This window comes from Vigna umbellata, chromosome 5 (genome assembly GCF_029865625.1).
Source record: "Vigna umbellata cultivar VRB3 chromosome 5, Vumbellata_1.0, whole genome shotgun sequence".
NCBI classification, from domain to species: domain Eukaryota; kingdom Viridiplantae; phylum Streptophyta; class Magnoliopsida; order Fabales; family Fabaceae; genus Vigna; species Vigna umbellata.
Window position 1 is genome coordinate 5,685,915 of NC_142169.1, and position 17,103 is coordinate 5,703,017.

The 17,103-nt window shown below is 31.0% G+C and overlaps 1 protein-coding gene across 1 annotated transcript; it reads right to left on the bottom strand.

Annotated features, from left to right (window-relative positions):
• Positions 1–5,180: 5,180 nt before the first annotated feature.
• LOC124831075 (protein XRI1-like) lies at positions 5,181–9,205 on the bottom strand. Its single transcript, XM_047304965.2, has 9 exons — positions 8,939–9,205; positions 8,149–8,204; positions 7,952–8,071; positions 7,513–7,658; positions 6,825–6,888; positions 6,633–6,732; positions 6,507–6,547; positions 6,331–6,414; positions 5,181–5,750 (listed from the first exon to the last, which is right to left on the bottom strand). Exons 1-9 carry the CDS (start codon positions 8,956–8,958, stop codon positions 5,470–5,472), a joined length of 912 nt encoding a protein of 303 aa, XP_047160921.1. The 5' UTR covers positions 8,959–9,205; the 3' UTR covers positions 5,181–5,469.
• Between the last annotated feature and the right edge of the window lie 7,898 nt (positions 9,206–17,103).

A 17,103-nucleotide genomic window follows, 5' to 3' on the forward strand; every position in this document is an offset into this window, starting at 1 on the left:
TTTACCGAGAGGACTCAGTAACACAATAACAGGGGTAATTAATTTACTCAAATATGCAGAACTTATTTCTCCAAGTACAGACTCTTAATTAATGATCCGAACGGTCAAAGTGAAGAAATAGGTCTTAGGATTCATATATTAAAATTTTAGCTAAATCCAACGGTAAAAACAATTAAAAGGAATGTTTTACCACAGTAACTCGAAAATAAGAAACATTATAATAATGAAAACTAAACTTACACAAGTGAATAGATAACTACCATTACCAAAATTTTAACATGTTCATAACTCATATTCATGATCATAATATGTATAAATATCATATTTAAGAAAGGATTAGCTCCCCTACCATCAAAATAATCTTAATATAAAAATTTAGGGAAAATAAGAAGTTGAATCTGGCAGAGCCGGTTAGACAACTTCCCATCCTTCCAGAAAGATGCAATAAAAAAAATAGATAAAACAATAAAATTTTTGGGGAAACAAGAAGTTGAATCTGGCAGAGTCGGTTAAACAACTCCTCATCCTTCCAAAATTGCAAAAGGAATAACTAAATGTTCTAAGTAATAATAACGTACAATTAGCATAACAGAATCAATATCACGTTTTACAACCATCAAACTTGTGTCTCATCACAGAAGCATGTTCTCATTCAAAATTCAAGATCATCCAGAAACAAAATACTCCATATTCAATATTTAGGATTAGACAAAAGCAAAGTATTGTATACTCAAGATTCTAGAGTGACTTCCCTTACCTCTATTACGGACTTAATCTCCTCGTTCCCCAAAAACTTCCCGAATGTCCCCTTTGCAACTAGAAATTCTTCCAACTCTCCTCTCAAAATTTTTCTAAGTTTTTGGTGTAAATATTCAGCCTTCCCCCCTTGGCTATTTATAGCAAAAAATTTTACTATTCATTTTTACTATTCATTTTGACTATTCATTTTTCTATTCATTTTACTATTACAAAAATAATTTTTTATTCACAATTTAATGAATTCTGATCTCTTATGACTCAAGGCAATGTGGAATACTTATCCCTTCCACAAATTAATTTTTTTTTTACTATTCACTTTTTACTATTCACATTTTACTATTCACTTTTTACTCTTTTTTTTTAAATCTAGTATCTGAATTAAAATATTTTCAAGGATCTTACATCGTATGCAGCGGCGAAGAACCTTCGACAAGCGGAACCTGAACGGAATCCAGAGCGTCGACGAACCACTGCCGCTCGGGTTTGAGATCGGTGAGTGCAAAATTGATGTTGTTGTTGGTGTTATTGTTGTGGAGCGAGAACAGAAAGAGGCAGAGGCGTGCAGGTCTGGGCGAGGTGCGGGTCTGGGCGAGGTGCGGATCTGGTAGCTCTAGGAAACAAGAAGATTCAAATGGAAATGTTACTAAGATATGGATCTTCTACCAGTTTTAATACAGGTTGACATTTTTTAAATTGATCAATTGCTTATATTTTGCTTCATAGATTTTTTAAATTAAAAATATAGTTGAGATAAATTGCTTTATTGCTTCCTTATTTGTTTTCGCAAGGACAACTCCAGGCAAGGACAGTTTCTCAAATTTTACTGGTTTCATAATTCTCTCAGTTTACTTTTATGGTTGTTCTGTTACTCCAATAATGACATTTTTTTTGTATTTTTCATTATACCTTCTTCTGGTCCTAAAGTTTTTAGGTAATATCTAGCTTTGACCATCAAGCAATCACTTGCAAAGACATTATGATTTGACAAGGACAATGTGGTGCAAATGTTGCACACCTCCTACAAAATGTAAAACTTCTTAAATTATTGTGTAGTTATGAGAATGATGAGTCAAATATATTGTCTAGTTGATTTACTTAAAAAGATACCCAACATTGAAAATCTTGAAGTGGTTTGTAGCAAAGTATTTTGAGAGCTTAAAAACTTACATTTGAAGAGTCTCCCACAACTTAATGTCATAGGATTAGAGCACTCATGAGAAAAATGGCCTAAAAAGCGCGAGAAAACCACGCTCCATGATTGTTTCAAAACCATTGACGAGACCCTCGGACCCTAGGCTGTCGTTGGTGGGGAGGCAGAGGAGGCGGCAAAGGGGCGGTGAGATCGGGGTTGTCCTCTTGCATGATCTAAACCTGCACCATGAGAATCCCCAAATGGATGAAAATGGAGACTCAGGGGAGGGAACAATGGTGGGTGTGAAAGAGATGAGAAACCCCAAATGTGGCACGCACCTGACTCACCGTTACCCTCCTCGTACAAAAATTTAACGCCATTCAATTTTAAGGACTAAACATAAGAGTTTCAAAACTAAAAGGACTAAAATGACCAAACCTTTTGAAGAGGGACGAAACCCAAAATCGCTTAATAGTTTATGGATTAAAAATATATTTAACCCAAATATTATCCTTAACAAATCAGTTAAGAATTATATTATTAGGGATAAAATCACACACACACGCACCCACACACCCACGCACACACGCACACGCACACACCCACACCCACACACCCACACCCACACCCATACACACGCACACACGCGCACACGCACAAATGCACACACCCACACCCACACACACACCCTCACGCACGCACGCACGTACCCACCCACACGCACACACCCCCACACGCACGCACAAACACACCCCTCCCCCCCAACGCGTAAATAAAACATATCTATATCTTTTACGTTTTCTTGATTTTAAATTTAGTGAAAACAACAATATATATTTTTTAAATAACAAAACAACCGTAAATTTATTTTTTTATAATATGTAAGCATCAAGAAAATATTTTTTATTAAATATTTTTAACAAAATTAAATTTATTTATATTTATATTTTACATTGAATTTTATTTCAAAAAAATTAAAGTTGTTAATAAAGGTAATGTTAATAAAAAAATTAAAATTAATTTCAACTACATTTCATAAAATAAAATAAATTTATCTGCTTTTTCAATTCTTTTAAATCATTGTATATTTTTAAAATATGTAAAAGTTAATAATTTATACACAAATATTTGAGTTAGTTTAAAAATAAAATTTTTATAAATTAAAATATAAAATTTTAAAATAAACAATTTTATAATAATTTAAAATAATTTTAAACAATTTTATAACAATTTAAAATAAATAAATTTAAAATTTAAAAATAATTTTAAATAAAGTTCAAATGTAAAATATAAATATGAATAAACTTATTTTTGTTAAACATATTTAACAAAAATATAAGTTTTAAAAAGTTATATTTTATTTTAATTTGACCATACACGAGCTTGCTCTATTTTTTAAAAAAAAATTGAAACTTTACAATGTAAGTTGGCATGACCGTGACATGGTCACTATCACAGTCCGATCGTACTGTCTTTTACCATCTATATCTTTCATAGTGTCAAACTTTCTAGTTATTGTAAACAACTGTATACTATATAAAAAAAATAAACACAATAAAAGTAGTTGAAACAAAATAAAAATCAGTAAATCTTGCTTAAAAAAAGAATTAAAAGACACCAATAACAACTAAACAAAAGGAAAAAAAAAGTAATAAGAAAAAACTAATAACAAAACTAACAACATATTAAAAAATACAAGTACAATAAAACGAACAATACCTGAAAATTATAAGAAGGTGGACACAATAAATAAAAAGGATTTCTGAATATTGTTTTTCATATACAGGACTCCTGAATTCATATACAATACTCCCACCAAGCAGTGACATATCACTTCACCTATAGAAAAAAAACCGAGGTATGAGAAACATAATGACAATAAAACCCAATAAATATACCAGTGTCATTATTTCATATGGGACATTTTTGGAATTTTCCCTATAATGTTGTTTTCTGGAATAGATAGTTCATACGGATGGGTGGTTGCTGTCAAGAAAAAAATTTCCAAAAATATTATTGTGCAGGAAGAAAAAACGAGGGGTGTAAGCAGCAATTCCCAAAATCTAAAAGTTTATGAAACAGTTGAATCTCAGGTCCAACCCGTCAAGTTGAGAAGAAACCCTGAATAAGAAAACCTTAATAGGAGAATTAAGGGAAGCTATATATACACAATGTTCTATATATTTTTTATTGAAGCTTTAAATATGCTTTTGTTTCTTGATAAATTATTACATTTTTTTTTATTTTCAATATTTTTAGTTTTCATTTCTAACTAATTTATTATTTTGTTTTTTAAATGATTGTTTTTTAAATGAGAGGACATGGAATGGTCAGGGTATACCAGTGGTTTCAGAGTTTGTTTTCAAAAAATATGTAAACGTTAGATATTAAAGACAGGTGCCAATAAGAAAGGGCTAAAAGTTCCCACCATTCCATTCACAGCTATAGGTACAACAAAAGTTTTAAAATCGTATATATATATATATATATATATATATATATATATATATATATATATATATATATATATATATATATATATATATATATATAATGTTGAAATGCTGATAACTTTACATAAAATTGATTATTTTTGTCTACCAGTTAAATTATAATTTCTTGTTATTATGATTATTTGTCAATTTTGTAAAAAAATTTAAAAATTATAAATTTTTCCAAGTTTAAAAACTATATCTTTTTTTATCTATATAAACCATGCATCGAATAATTATAGATTGATACAAAGATGTGTATATATAATCTATGAAAAATGAATTTTTAATCTAATAGTAAGTTTTAAAAAAATCATAAAAAATAAAAGTTATTAATTGTTTCTGCAATCTGATATAAGGTTTTTGGTTTATCCTTTTTCATAATATATTTGTAACTATTTGTAAAAGTAATGCCATATGCTTTTAACATCATATGTTTTTAGTCTCATTGGAATACTCTTTCCGCAAAAAAATCTCAATATAAGGGAATAATTTATTAAAAGCATGATTCAATTAATAATATATTCAATGATTAAATACATGGTTTTTTATGAACTTTTTTAGTCCTTAAAATTTTAATTCTCATCAAGCACCTAGTGATTCATGTCTTAACTTTCATTTGGCTTGCATTTAGTAGAACTTTCATCAAGCATTGATGTTTGAACTCTTAAAACATCTTAGGTTCAAGTTCTAAAGCAAGTTTCCCATTCTTATATCAGCATAACATAGCACATCAAACTGAAATTCTTCTCATAGCTTACAAAATAAAATTCATTATATGTACAAACACTGATAAATTCATTAAACCAACCAGGATTTTATATATTGATATATCAGAATATAGGATATTATGAGAGTTGATCAAAATTTTCATAATAGAGTTAGCTTGAACAAAAGTATCAACCAAGAGAAAAGCCACTGAGTGATCTAGATCCTCAACTAGGACGCAAACACTAAGGTGGTGTTATCATGGGTGCAAAATAAGAACAAAAAATTGCAATACCAACTATTAAATTACCAAGGTATTTTACATGCACAAAATGAAGCCAAACCCAACACAAAAGTTAGTACTAAACACTTAAAGTCTTAGCCTTTGGTTCTCATAATTGTGATGCTACCTTTTCCCCCTTCAGTGTGAATTTTTGTTTTTCCAACAACAGGCTTCCCAGAAAAGGCTGATTTTGGGTAAGTTGATGGATCTTCCACACCTAGTTTGGATTTGAGAGGAGGTGCAGACAGAAGACGCTGATTTATTTCCTTCAGAGTGACATCTCCATCAGCACCACTGGGTTTAATGAAGGCAAATGGATAGGCCACAGAAGCAGATAGCTTTGTGGGTTTTTCTACAAATGATTTTTCCCCTGTACCTGTTAAACAAAGTCAGAATTTTATTTCATCTCACAAAAAGTTTCATACTATTATGTACTATTGTTTCTGGTTAAAGATTATTTAGCATTTGACAGAAACTATAGACCACAGTTTAAGAAATAAAAACACAACTATGAGCATCATTTAGTTTGTAAAAGTATGCTAGTTTTTCCTGTCTTGTGAGTCTTCTTTAGCACATAGGAGAATTCAGTATAATGAGTCTTTTTGGATAAACTTCTCAATAAATACTCATAGGAGAAAAAAATAAATGTGAAAGTAACATAAACTTCTCCATGAGACAAAGTTGGCTTATGCATTACATCAATCTGCAGAAAGTTCTCTCATATTAGCTTTTTTGAAAGATAATTTTTGTATTATGCATATAAGTTAATATTGGTATATGCAGAAGCTTATTTTATTTTTCCTCCCCTTTTTTTTTTCTGCTAGAAGTGTTTCTGCAGAAGTTTGTTCAAACAGCCTCGTCTCCTAGCAACTTGGATGACATTATTAGATGAGATATTAGGCAAATATACATTACAATTAAAACAAACAACAGACTGTATCAAGAACAAAACAAACCTTTGAAGACAATACTTTTGGGGATTTTAGTGGCACGATGCTGAACCGTATTTTGTTCGCACACAGGTTGGAAGTTGCACAGATCTAAGGAAGCATATAACGTTTTTCAAATAAGTCAAAGTTTACAATAAAGAAGTAGGAAAATTAGAGTAAATGGCAGGCAGAAAAATTCCTACCTGCAACATCAATGTGAACATCATCAGCCCCAGAAAAATTCCTGAGTCAAATAACATAATCATAAGATTGTTTTGTATAAACAGATATATGCCATAATATATTAATGGTGATCTTTAGAAGCATACAAATCATCAGGACATAATTGCATTTCAGCATCCGCAAAGCAATCTGCTAGCCACCCTTCAGCTGATTCAAAGTCCTCATAACTGGAAGCGGATGCACTTCCTAATGCATGTTTCATTATAACTGGTTAAAGATATCAAATCCATGTAAAAAGGAAAAGAAAAAAAAAAGCAAAAAATTTGCAAAAGGTAAACCTGATGCCCCAGATACCCAGTGCGAAAATTCTGAGAAAATTTCTTCATTTGGGTCCTCCTTCCCCTATATACATAATGTAACAGTTACACAATCTGGCAAAAGCCGCAACTCTAGCACAATTATTAACTCAAACAACATTTCATTGATATCCTTCAGTGATGGTTTCTGGTACCAACAATGTTCATTGCAAATCATGAAGCCTTGAAGGATAGAAACAGGATTGTTGATCAACTCAAAACAAGAACACCAGGTTAATACTCATCTCATTTTCACATTTTAATAGTCCTCACAGTAGTCTAAGTTAAAACAGGCTCTATTATACTAAGCCGTCTTCAAATGGCTACAGAAAACTTGCAGATGAGACAGTTGACTAAGTTCTACTTCCCAGATGAGGTGATATAAACCAAGATGGCTGAACTAATAATTTCAGAAAAGCATAAATATGAAATATAGTATAAAAAAACAGAAATCTTCCAAAAATAACAAGGAAAAGTAGAACAAATTTTAGCTACCTTAAGACAAAACATATTCCTACCTTAGTCAGCTATATCATGTGGAATATATTTAAGAAAAAGACGTATTTGCTCAAATTAAGTGTACTTGTGTTCTCGTTTTATCATGTGGCCTGACCAATTATTATGCCATTATGGGTGTGAAAAATCACTCTCAAGGTAAAAAAGCACTGACCTTTACTTTCAAATATGCTGAAGACATTTGTTCGTTGGAGGGGTAATGACACCCATTTTGAGTATTGAATTGTAGCATCCTCCGTCTCTTAAATTGATAAGAAGTCTTCAAACATTTGTCTGGTTCATTTTTCAGATCATTTGACTCTGAAATCCACCGTGTTAGAGTTAGAAAGGACAACATTATATAAAAAAAGCACAGCAGGAATAACAATAGTAATAGAAAGTAAAGTTAACCTAACACATGATGCATAAAGCTATATCCCTACAAGTAAAGCTACAATTTGGTTCCAGGATTTAAAATCGTCACCTCAATATCACAAGGCAATAACCCTAGCATTTTTGTCAAGTTTACCCTCAATAATAGAAATGAAAAAACCAAGTTTCATATATTGATTATTTGACAACATATAAGTGCATGCCAGATAGAAATACCATACCACTATTATTGACATTGTATGAAAAATCCCCACATGCCTTCACCGGTGTTGTTTCATCATTGAACACACAAGACAGATCTTCATTTTGAGGAACCTCATTCCACAGTCCTTGCGAAATTTCTGCTCAAACAAGAAAACTTTCTCAGGAATCAATTATTTTTAGACTAATCTAACTTAGAACCACAAGTCAGAGTTACCATAATTGAAACTCTTCTGGAGACAGTAGTCCTCCCTATGCCAATCCCACGGCTCCCTAGCACCATTTAACATGGAGAAAAAAGCAAATCATTGACATGCAACAACGAAAAATGAGCAAAAAGACACTCAGAAGAAATCAATTCTAAAACCAGTTTGGAAGAATCACAAGGGATACATTGTAGACATCATGATTTCAACAATAAACAAGCCAACCGAAAGTACATAAGTAAATTGCAGCACAAGTTACAAACCAAACCACCACACAAATAAAAAAGGAACACAGTCCTTAGTTTCTGCAGAAAAAAAGGGCAAAAGAAGAGAAAAGGGCCAAATAAACAAAAAATAAATAAAAATCAAGAGAAAAAATTGAAAGAGGGAGAAATAGTAACCCGCCAACATCACCGTCACTACACCACCATCCTCCCTTTATCCACAAAATCTAACATGAATCAACCATCTCAAGAGCTAATGAAAACCAAGAACAGAAAACTACTGAACCGGCCAAAGTTTACAGATGAAAGGTGCAAAAAAATAGTAAACGGTGGCCAACAACCTCATACATGAACGAACCAAAAAACTAGAAAAACACTTGTCAGAAGCAAAATCTCATGAAAATCCATTTCACGTCCCAAATAAAAACACAGAACAAAAATTGAAGAGCACGAAAAAGTACATGTTGAAAACGAAATGCAGTTCCCAAAGGTGTGGCTTTCCCAAGAGAAGAGACAGACCCAGAAAAAGAAAAAGACTGAGGCAAAGGAAAGGGCTGAGAAATATAAATATATATACTTGTAATCGCTGTAATCCATTGCAGAAGTCGCAATTTCAACCAAAAAACAGTAGTCACTGATGAGTGTCCTTTCTCCCCTCCCGTTCACAAAAATAACCGTTACAGAGAATTTCAAGACGCTGCTGCATGAGATGCAAACTATGCCACATAAGAAAGGAACCCAAAAGAAAAGAAACTACCTTTCTCTCAACATATGTGTTTGTGTGTCTATCTATATATACAAACACCCACACACACATATATGTGCATATTCTTAGTGATGTTTTGTCTTCCTGTCTTGTTTTCCATTTTCTTGGTTTGATTATTATATATTATTTTATCATCAATATTATTATAATATAAGCTGTTATAGTGTATGGTATTTATGATTTATCAATGTACTTTGAAACTTTAAGAATATCTAACCACATAATCCAAGAAGGGAAGGTGGAGAGGGACAAGAGGGGTCCACAGGAGCACGACCTCACGAGATACGGCAAACGTGCTTTTACTCACTATGACCCACTCCAGCCACTACTCTCTTTAAAACAATGTTCATTCTGTTTGGATTTTTTTTGGTGCAATTGGGTTTGGAAGGGAAGAGAGAGAAAACCGATTCTGTCTTGTTTGTTCACCAAGTGTTGTGTTTGGCACAAGGACAAGGAAGTTGTTTATGGTTGCTTCCCACCAAATGGATATCCTAAAATATGGGAATTACTTTTTAGGAAAATGTTTTACTTTTGAAAAGCATATCATCGTGTTAGTATTAAACTACCTCATATGAAAAAGAAAACATTTTTTTAATAAGAATAGTGTGTTACTACTACTGGTTCAATTCGAAAAAACCTGTTTAAGTATTTTAAAAAGTATTTATGACAAACCAAACAAGATTTTGAGATGTTAAAAAATTAGAATTAATTTAATTTGGTCTGTAAATTAAATGTTGTGATAAGATTATAAGAATTTAATTGAACTTTTTAAAATCTAGAAATAAATTGTTTCACTCCATAACTGCTATGACTATTAACAATGAAGTGTAACTTCTTTCTTTATATATATATATATATATAACCTATTTTATTGATTTTATTATTTTTATAAACAAATATTCATAATAAATAATAGTTATCTTTAACATATGACTATAACATTGTAAAAATTACTAAAATATTTTTGTTTTTTTTTCTGTAATTTCTTTTTATATTAATCTTTTTATAATTCAATATAAATTTTAATATTATATTGTCTAACTTTTTAATTTTACTTTCTAATTTTTTATATCATCGAAAGGTAAATACACAAGTTTCCGGTAGGTTTTAGAAACTTATAAGATTTGGTAAGATTTTAACTTTATTTTGACGGATAAACAACGTATTTGGTAAGTTAATTAATCATGTCAAAGAAAAAAGTAAGTTAATTAACTAATAATTTTTTAATGAATTAAAATATGATAGTCTATTCCTGTATTAATTTAACATCTTGTTTGTTTGTAATTCTTTTTTAAAATGTCCTAATTGAATATTCATTTTTTAATATAAAGTCATCTGTGTTAAGAAAATGTGTTTGAAGAAATTTATAAAAACATAAGTTCTTCATAAAAATTAGGAAATTCCATTAATATTCTGTTCGTACGTTAAAATTTACGACTTTAAAAACTTACGCAATTGTTTTTAGTAAAAAATAAGTATTTTTAATTTATCTAAACTTAAAACTTGAGAGTTTTTTTATATTAGAAATTCTAATATTTTCAGTTATATTGATGAAAATGCAATAATTATAAAATGGTAAAATGGATGTAAAATAATATATTTGAATATAGTAAATAAGTTGTAGAGAAAACATTTTTAGGTTTTTCAAATTAAGTAGTAGAACTAAAATGTCTATATGTTTTATCTAATAAACAACTTTGGATTTACATTTCAACTCCACATAAAAAACAATCCATAAAAACAAAGACAAATTATAGATACAAATACTTAAATATAAACAAATGAAATAGCTAAATATTAAAAAAAACTGTAGAGAATTGATACAGAAAATCAATAAATAAACACAATATTTAAACTTATGTAGAGAATTGTTTTCGTTTTATGATTTTCGTGAAACTTATTTATTTCTTTTGATTCAAAATCATGGTAACCTCCTTATATATATCACCCATAAATACCTTATTAGTCTCTACGTGATACTTCTTAGAAAATAAAACATATCTATATCTTTTACGTTTGCTTGATTTTAAATTTAGTGAAAACAACAATAAATATTTTTAAATAACAAAACAACCGTAAATTTATTTTTTTATAATATGTAAGCATCAAGAAAATATTAAAGGGTAGCAATGGTTTTAAGAGATGGCATGGATTACTTTAAAACATTATATTAAAAATAAAAATTTTATTAATTAAGTTTTATTTTATAAAAAATATTATTTTTTTAATTTTTTAAAATTTCTCTTTTTATCTTTAATTTAATTTTTTAATTGTTTAAATATTTTAAAGATCAAATATCATGGGAAGCATTCTTGCAAAAAATTCTATATTTTCAACTAGTCAAAATACAAAATATAATAAGTTTACTTTTTTTCTTTTTTAGATAATGTATTATTTTGAGTTCTATGTGTCTCTTTGGTCTATATATATGACTCAAAATAATTCAAGGTGGATTTCTGTGTTTTGATCATGATGATGTGTTATGATATATGATAAGAGTTTTCTTTGCACGTGAGAACTAGAGCTTTAGAAGAAACTTTTGAATCAGGAGCTTTTATTCTAGGTAAGTGAAACTAGTTTATTTATAATGATTGATGTGTTTTAAATTGATGAATTGATTATGATGATGAAATTGAAGTTGTTGTGATAATGATTTGAGTTGTTGATTTGTTTGGATTTGAAATGTTGTTTGTGGAACTAGTTTGATGATGTTAGGATTATCTCATTTGCTCAACCTAAGGCCTTTTTGAACAAAAATAAAGTATTTTCAACTAAGAAAAAGATAGAATTGCCTAAATAGACAATTTGGATAACTTATCTTAGTTAGATGAGGAGTTGAATTTTTTATACAACGTTACGCAGATGGGGGCAACAATGAAGAGTTTTTAGAGTGACAAAAAGCATAAAAAGAAATAACATATGTTTTCTTAGGCGTGTATTTTGTCTATTCTAGTTTCTAGTTTCTTTCTCTTATTTTGGTTGTAGAGAAGCTTATAAACTCTTCTTTTCTTTAAAGTACAAGCAATATGGGACTTCGCATAGTTTGGACTTAAAAGAAAAAAAGAATAAATAAGCCTTCTCATTTTGTTCTTGTAGCGCAAGTTAATCATGCATAATTTGTAGTTTTAATTTCTAAACTAGTTAGGAAGCTTATAAACCCTTAAGAAGTGGAAGAATTGAGAGATATGGGACTAAAATCACCATGAGGTGCTGCTGGTCCAGACTTGGAAGCTTTCCAAGTCTCACATCCTTTAATTCTCTTCACTTACTCCATACTTAAGGCTATATAAGCAACCTTTTATAGACACCTTTAATTTGAATGAATTTTAAGAGTGATTTGCATTATTGCTTATCTTCTTTGAGATAGAAATTTATCTCTAAGTCATATTTTTGGATCTTATCTTGTGAGAAGCAAGTGGCGATCCAACCTTGGCCCTCATCTTGGATCATTGCAAGTGGCGTGTCCTCAAGTTCATATGTTCTCTCATCCTTATCTCTTCCATTTTAAATCTTTTCAATTTTCATTTCTTAATTGTCATCAGGCTAGTTCTATCTAAGCATGTTATTCCATATCAGTTACACAATACCATACCAAACAAAGAAATCCAATTAGTGAGCTCACGATTTCTAGGGTGTTAGGCATTAATATGAGACCGTTGGACGCTCACTTGGCAATGAGTTTCATTGGTTTAAGGCATTGGGTGTTACCTTGGGATCATTAGGTGCTCACTTGACAATGACTTTTGGGTGGTTTTGTGCTCGACACCATAAGCTAAGCGTTGAGCGCCACAACCCTTGCATTGATAACCTCATTCTACGTGTTGGGCACCATCTAGAATTTAATTCTAGGGGTTCCTCGAGCTTAGGGCATTGGGCACTAGGGAGCTTTTGTCGGGCACTATACTTTGTATTGTTATTTTCATGTTTAGATGTTTTAGTTTAAACATATATGTCAAATGATTTATAATGATGAGTGACTTAATATGAAATGTATGATATTTTGGTTGTACGTAAGATGATAGTATGGTCATTTCCAAGGAGGAAGTATTACATTCATCATGAGTTAGAGTTTATTGAATGTTGATTAAGTAAGTAGTGACACAAGTATTTTTAATACTAGTTCGTTCAACCTAAGTTATGCCCATCTCCCTTAAGAACTCTTAAGGGGTTCCATTAATCTTATCCAATATTATAGTTGAGTATAACCCACTCCTGGTTGCAAGTATTATCAAACCACTCCTGGTTCATCTAGTAAACCTAACTAGTTGAGTATTCTAGACCACTCCTAATTCCCCTAGTCAACCTGACTAGTCTGAGTTTACCTACTCTTGGTTGTTAGTATTATAACAACTCCTAGTACACAATCGAGTATTGTCAACCACTCCTGGTTCACTAGTCAATCCTAACTAGAACTTTTCGCTCAATATGATAATTTAATACAATCACATTCAATATTTGTTTACAAATACAAATAACTTTCAAGGAGAGGATCAATACAATATGGTACAATATGTAAACATATGATATTCTTCATCTAAGGTTTAAAAGTATCAGACGATATATGTTTGAGGTAGAGTAGAGATAGTGTTTAATGATCTCTCTTGAGCATGTTCTCTCTCTCTCTCTCTCTCTCTCCTTTTCTCTCTTTCACTTTCACCTCCCTCAACTTCAACAACATATTCTCTTTAGTGGATCTTCTTTATATAGCCTTCTTGAGAAATGATCGTTGGACACATAGTTGACTTTTGGATATACTTCATGGCCTTTTTAGGTAGCAGGTCAAACTTAGTTCTACATTGCAACACAACAGTGGTTTATTATCCCTTTCATTCAAATGTAGCTTGTACGACCTTTTAGTGTAAAGCTTGAGGAAACATCCTAAGAAAGTCTTTTTATCTCTTAACGTCTTTTTGTTTCTGAATAAAGCTTTAGTATTGACATATTTTGCATAGATAATAAAAACAAAGCATGCATCAAAGAGGCACTCTTTTATACAACATTAAATGTTTTTAAACGTTTATGATTGTTAAGCATGTTGCGTGTTCAAAATTTTTTGTCACATGTCAACAAGTTTTGATAAATGCATTGTTCAAAGGTGAAGTGCTTGGTATGTTATGATATGATCTTTTAAGCCTTTTGTTTGATAGTCCCAACTAGGCATAAATATATCGTCTAGCATGCTTAGCGTAGCTTGATGTTCAGATGCCTAATATTTTTGTTTAAATGCAATGATGATTAGGCACTCAGTTAAGAGTTTTATAGTGTTTCGAGCTCTTTATGTCTTAGGCCTTGGGCATATTTGAGATACCAAATAATTGTGTACCTCTTGATGGCATTTAGCACGTTCTTTCAAATGTTTGGCGGCTCACCACATATGTATGTTGAACTTTTAAGCATTAATGTTTAACTCAACATTCACATATATTATGGTTCTATTGTATCAGGCATTGTTTTAATTTAGACAGAATTTTACTCCAAGTATTGTATTCTCTATAAGCCTTTATCTTTACTGGATATATTATTATATTTGATAGGCACATATTTAATCCAGGATAGTCCCTTAGTATAACTAATCATTTAGACATTATATCTTGTGATTATTATTTCATTGAGTGTTGTTTTCTAAACCTGAGTTGTTGGACAATCTAGTCTTCCTAGATGATCTTGTACCAACATTCACCACCAACATTATATCAAAAACTAAAGATGAATATGGACATTGTTAAGACTTCGGCAAGTGTACCGAATCGTATCAAGTAATATAAAATGGTAAGACCAAGTATCATATCTCAAAGGAATCACGACACTAAATAGTTGTGTACTAGCTTAACTAATTAAGACTTAAGAAGAACAATTTTTTGGGGTTTTGAATGCAGATGTAATAAAAATAAACATGAATGCAATTTGATCAATTGAGGCTAAACACAAAGATGAATGGATGATATTAAAAATATGAGATGAATATGTTATTGGGGTTTAGATTTCACGTAATCACTCTCATGCATCTAAGAATTCATCTTCTTCATTAATGTCAATGTTACTTTCTAAATTACTTAAAACCGATTCCTCGACGAAGAAAGCCTATCCTTAATCATAGATCATAATGTCTTTCATCATCCCTAATAATTAATTCTTACAAACAGAAGCTTAAGACAACCAAAACTCATATCCCCATTCCTGGGCGATACTGCTTTTGGGAATAATTCTCCAGAACCTGAATTGTAAGCTACCTTTCGATACTCATGCAAATCATACATCATGCTAATGAATGAATTAAACAAAGCAAGCATTAAGTGAAGAAGAATTACCCTAACAATTAATGAAAGAAGCATATATAATTAAGAATCAATTCAAATTCATGAGAGTTTACAAAGGTTTACATCATTCCCCAACAACAAATAGAATTTAGTTCACCATTGGCATGGTGAAACTAGATGAATAATGGAATGAAAGAATGAAAGAGATAGAAGAACCATAGAAAGAGAAGAGGAGAGCTGTCACATCCCCAAATCTACCCCCAAGGGGTGAAAAGTGTGTTTCTGTTCTCATGCCATCAAAAGATACAATCCCTAGGAAGTCCTTAAATAGAACATAAAAATAACAGAAAATGGGTCCAAGCCCACTTCGTTGGCGCTTAGCGCCCTAAGTGGGGCGCCCTTCTTGGGCGCTCAGGCGCCCTTCTTTATTACACAAACGGGCGCTCAAGCGCCCTTCCTTATTACATAAACGGGTGCTCAGGCGCCCTTCTTTATTACACAAACAGGCGCTAAACCCCGCTCAAGGGCGCTCAACCCTGGCCATAGCATTCCAAAACTCAATTTTTTTGCTGTTTTGCTTGCTTTTATGGCTGATTTAGCTCCATACAACTCTATATATTGTTGGAGATTCTTCCAGGCACATTATTAGCTACAAAATAAAGGGAATTTTGTGATAAAATCATAAAGTATAACCTCAACTCACTTATTTGCAACACGAAAGAAAAAACATGAGTTCAAACAAGTTTCTAAGTCAAAAAGGATGCGTTCAGTATCAAAATTATATCACAGATAACGGTATTTTCAACCGTTATCAGACATCAATTTGTTCAATTGGTCTTAAATTAGTTTAAAATAACTACTAAAAGTCAATTATCAGACTAATATGCCCATTGCTCATTATTCTAATATTTAATTAATCAATTTCACTCATACGTTATGTTTAAAAAAAATCTTTCACAATATAATTTCACTCACTGCTTAATTTCAATCAATCAAAATCACAACCAAGTAATCATACCATCTTATTGGTGATTAACACAGTATAATTTAGCATTCATTAGATGTTAAATTTAATCAATCAAAATAACAATCAAACAATCATACCATCTCACCGGTGATCAACACACAGGTTAAAGCAAGTATAATCAAGTTTAAGATATTACTAACTTCTTTTACTTGATACAGAGAATACTCGACTTGTCAGAATCGCATAATGGAATATTAACGTTATACTAAGCCCTTCTATTTTCTTCCACAGTGCATTATAAAATTGGATTTAGTTCCTACAGGTAATTAACAATTATTGTAGGCAAATATGGCCATTCAAAACAACATCTCACACAACTATATCAACAAGCTCAAAAAATATTTGCATCTTTACTTTCTAGAAAGGATAATTTTCTCTCATAAAAAGAGGAGGTCTATTAATAGACACCTTCTACAGAGCTTTGGTTTTGTCCCACCATTTTTGAAATTTTTGAAAAACTATCCAAGCAAGTTTTGATACCAATTGTTAGAATTGCACAAAGAAATATTAGCATTCGGACAAAAACCAAGAGAAGGGTGAATTGGTTTACTTAAAAAAATTGTGCCTTTTAAACAAATTCCGTTTTTAAATCAGACTTTACAAATTAATTTGTATCCTTTCAAGAAAAATAAAGAGTATAGGGAAAAATAGAATTGCACAAGTAATTTTATACTAGTTAGGATCAAATAGGT

What these genes read in the sequence shown, in the direction of transcription:
- LOC124831075 (XM_047304965.2), bottom strand. Translation starts at nt 8,958, where the DNA reads ATGGATTACAGCGATTACAA. An exon ending in CTGGGTATCTGGGGCATCAG is followed by an intron (nt 6,733 to 6,824) that starts GTTTACCTTTTG and finishes AACATGCATTAG; the next exon opens with GAAGTGCATCCGCTTCCAGT. An exon ending in CAATTATGTCCTGATGATTT is followed by an intron (nt 6,548 to 6,632) that starts GTATGCTTCTAA and finishes TATTTGACTCAG; the next exon opens with GAATTTTTCTGGGGCTGATG.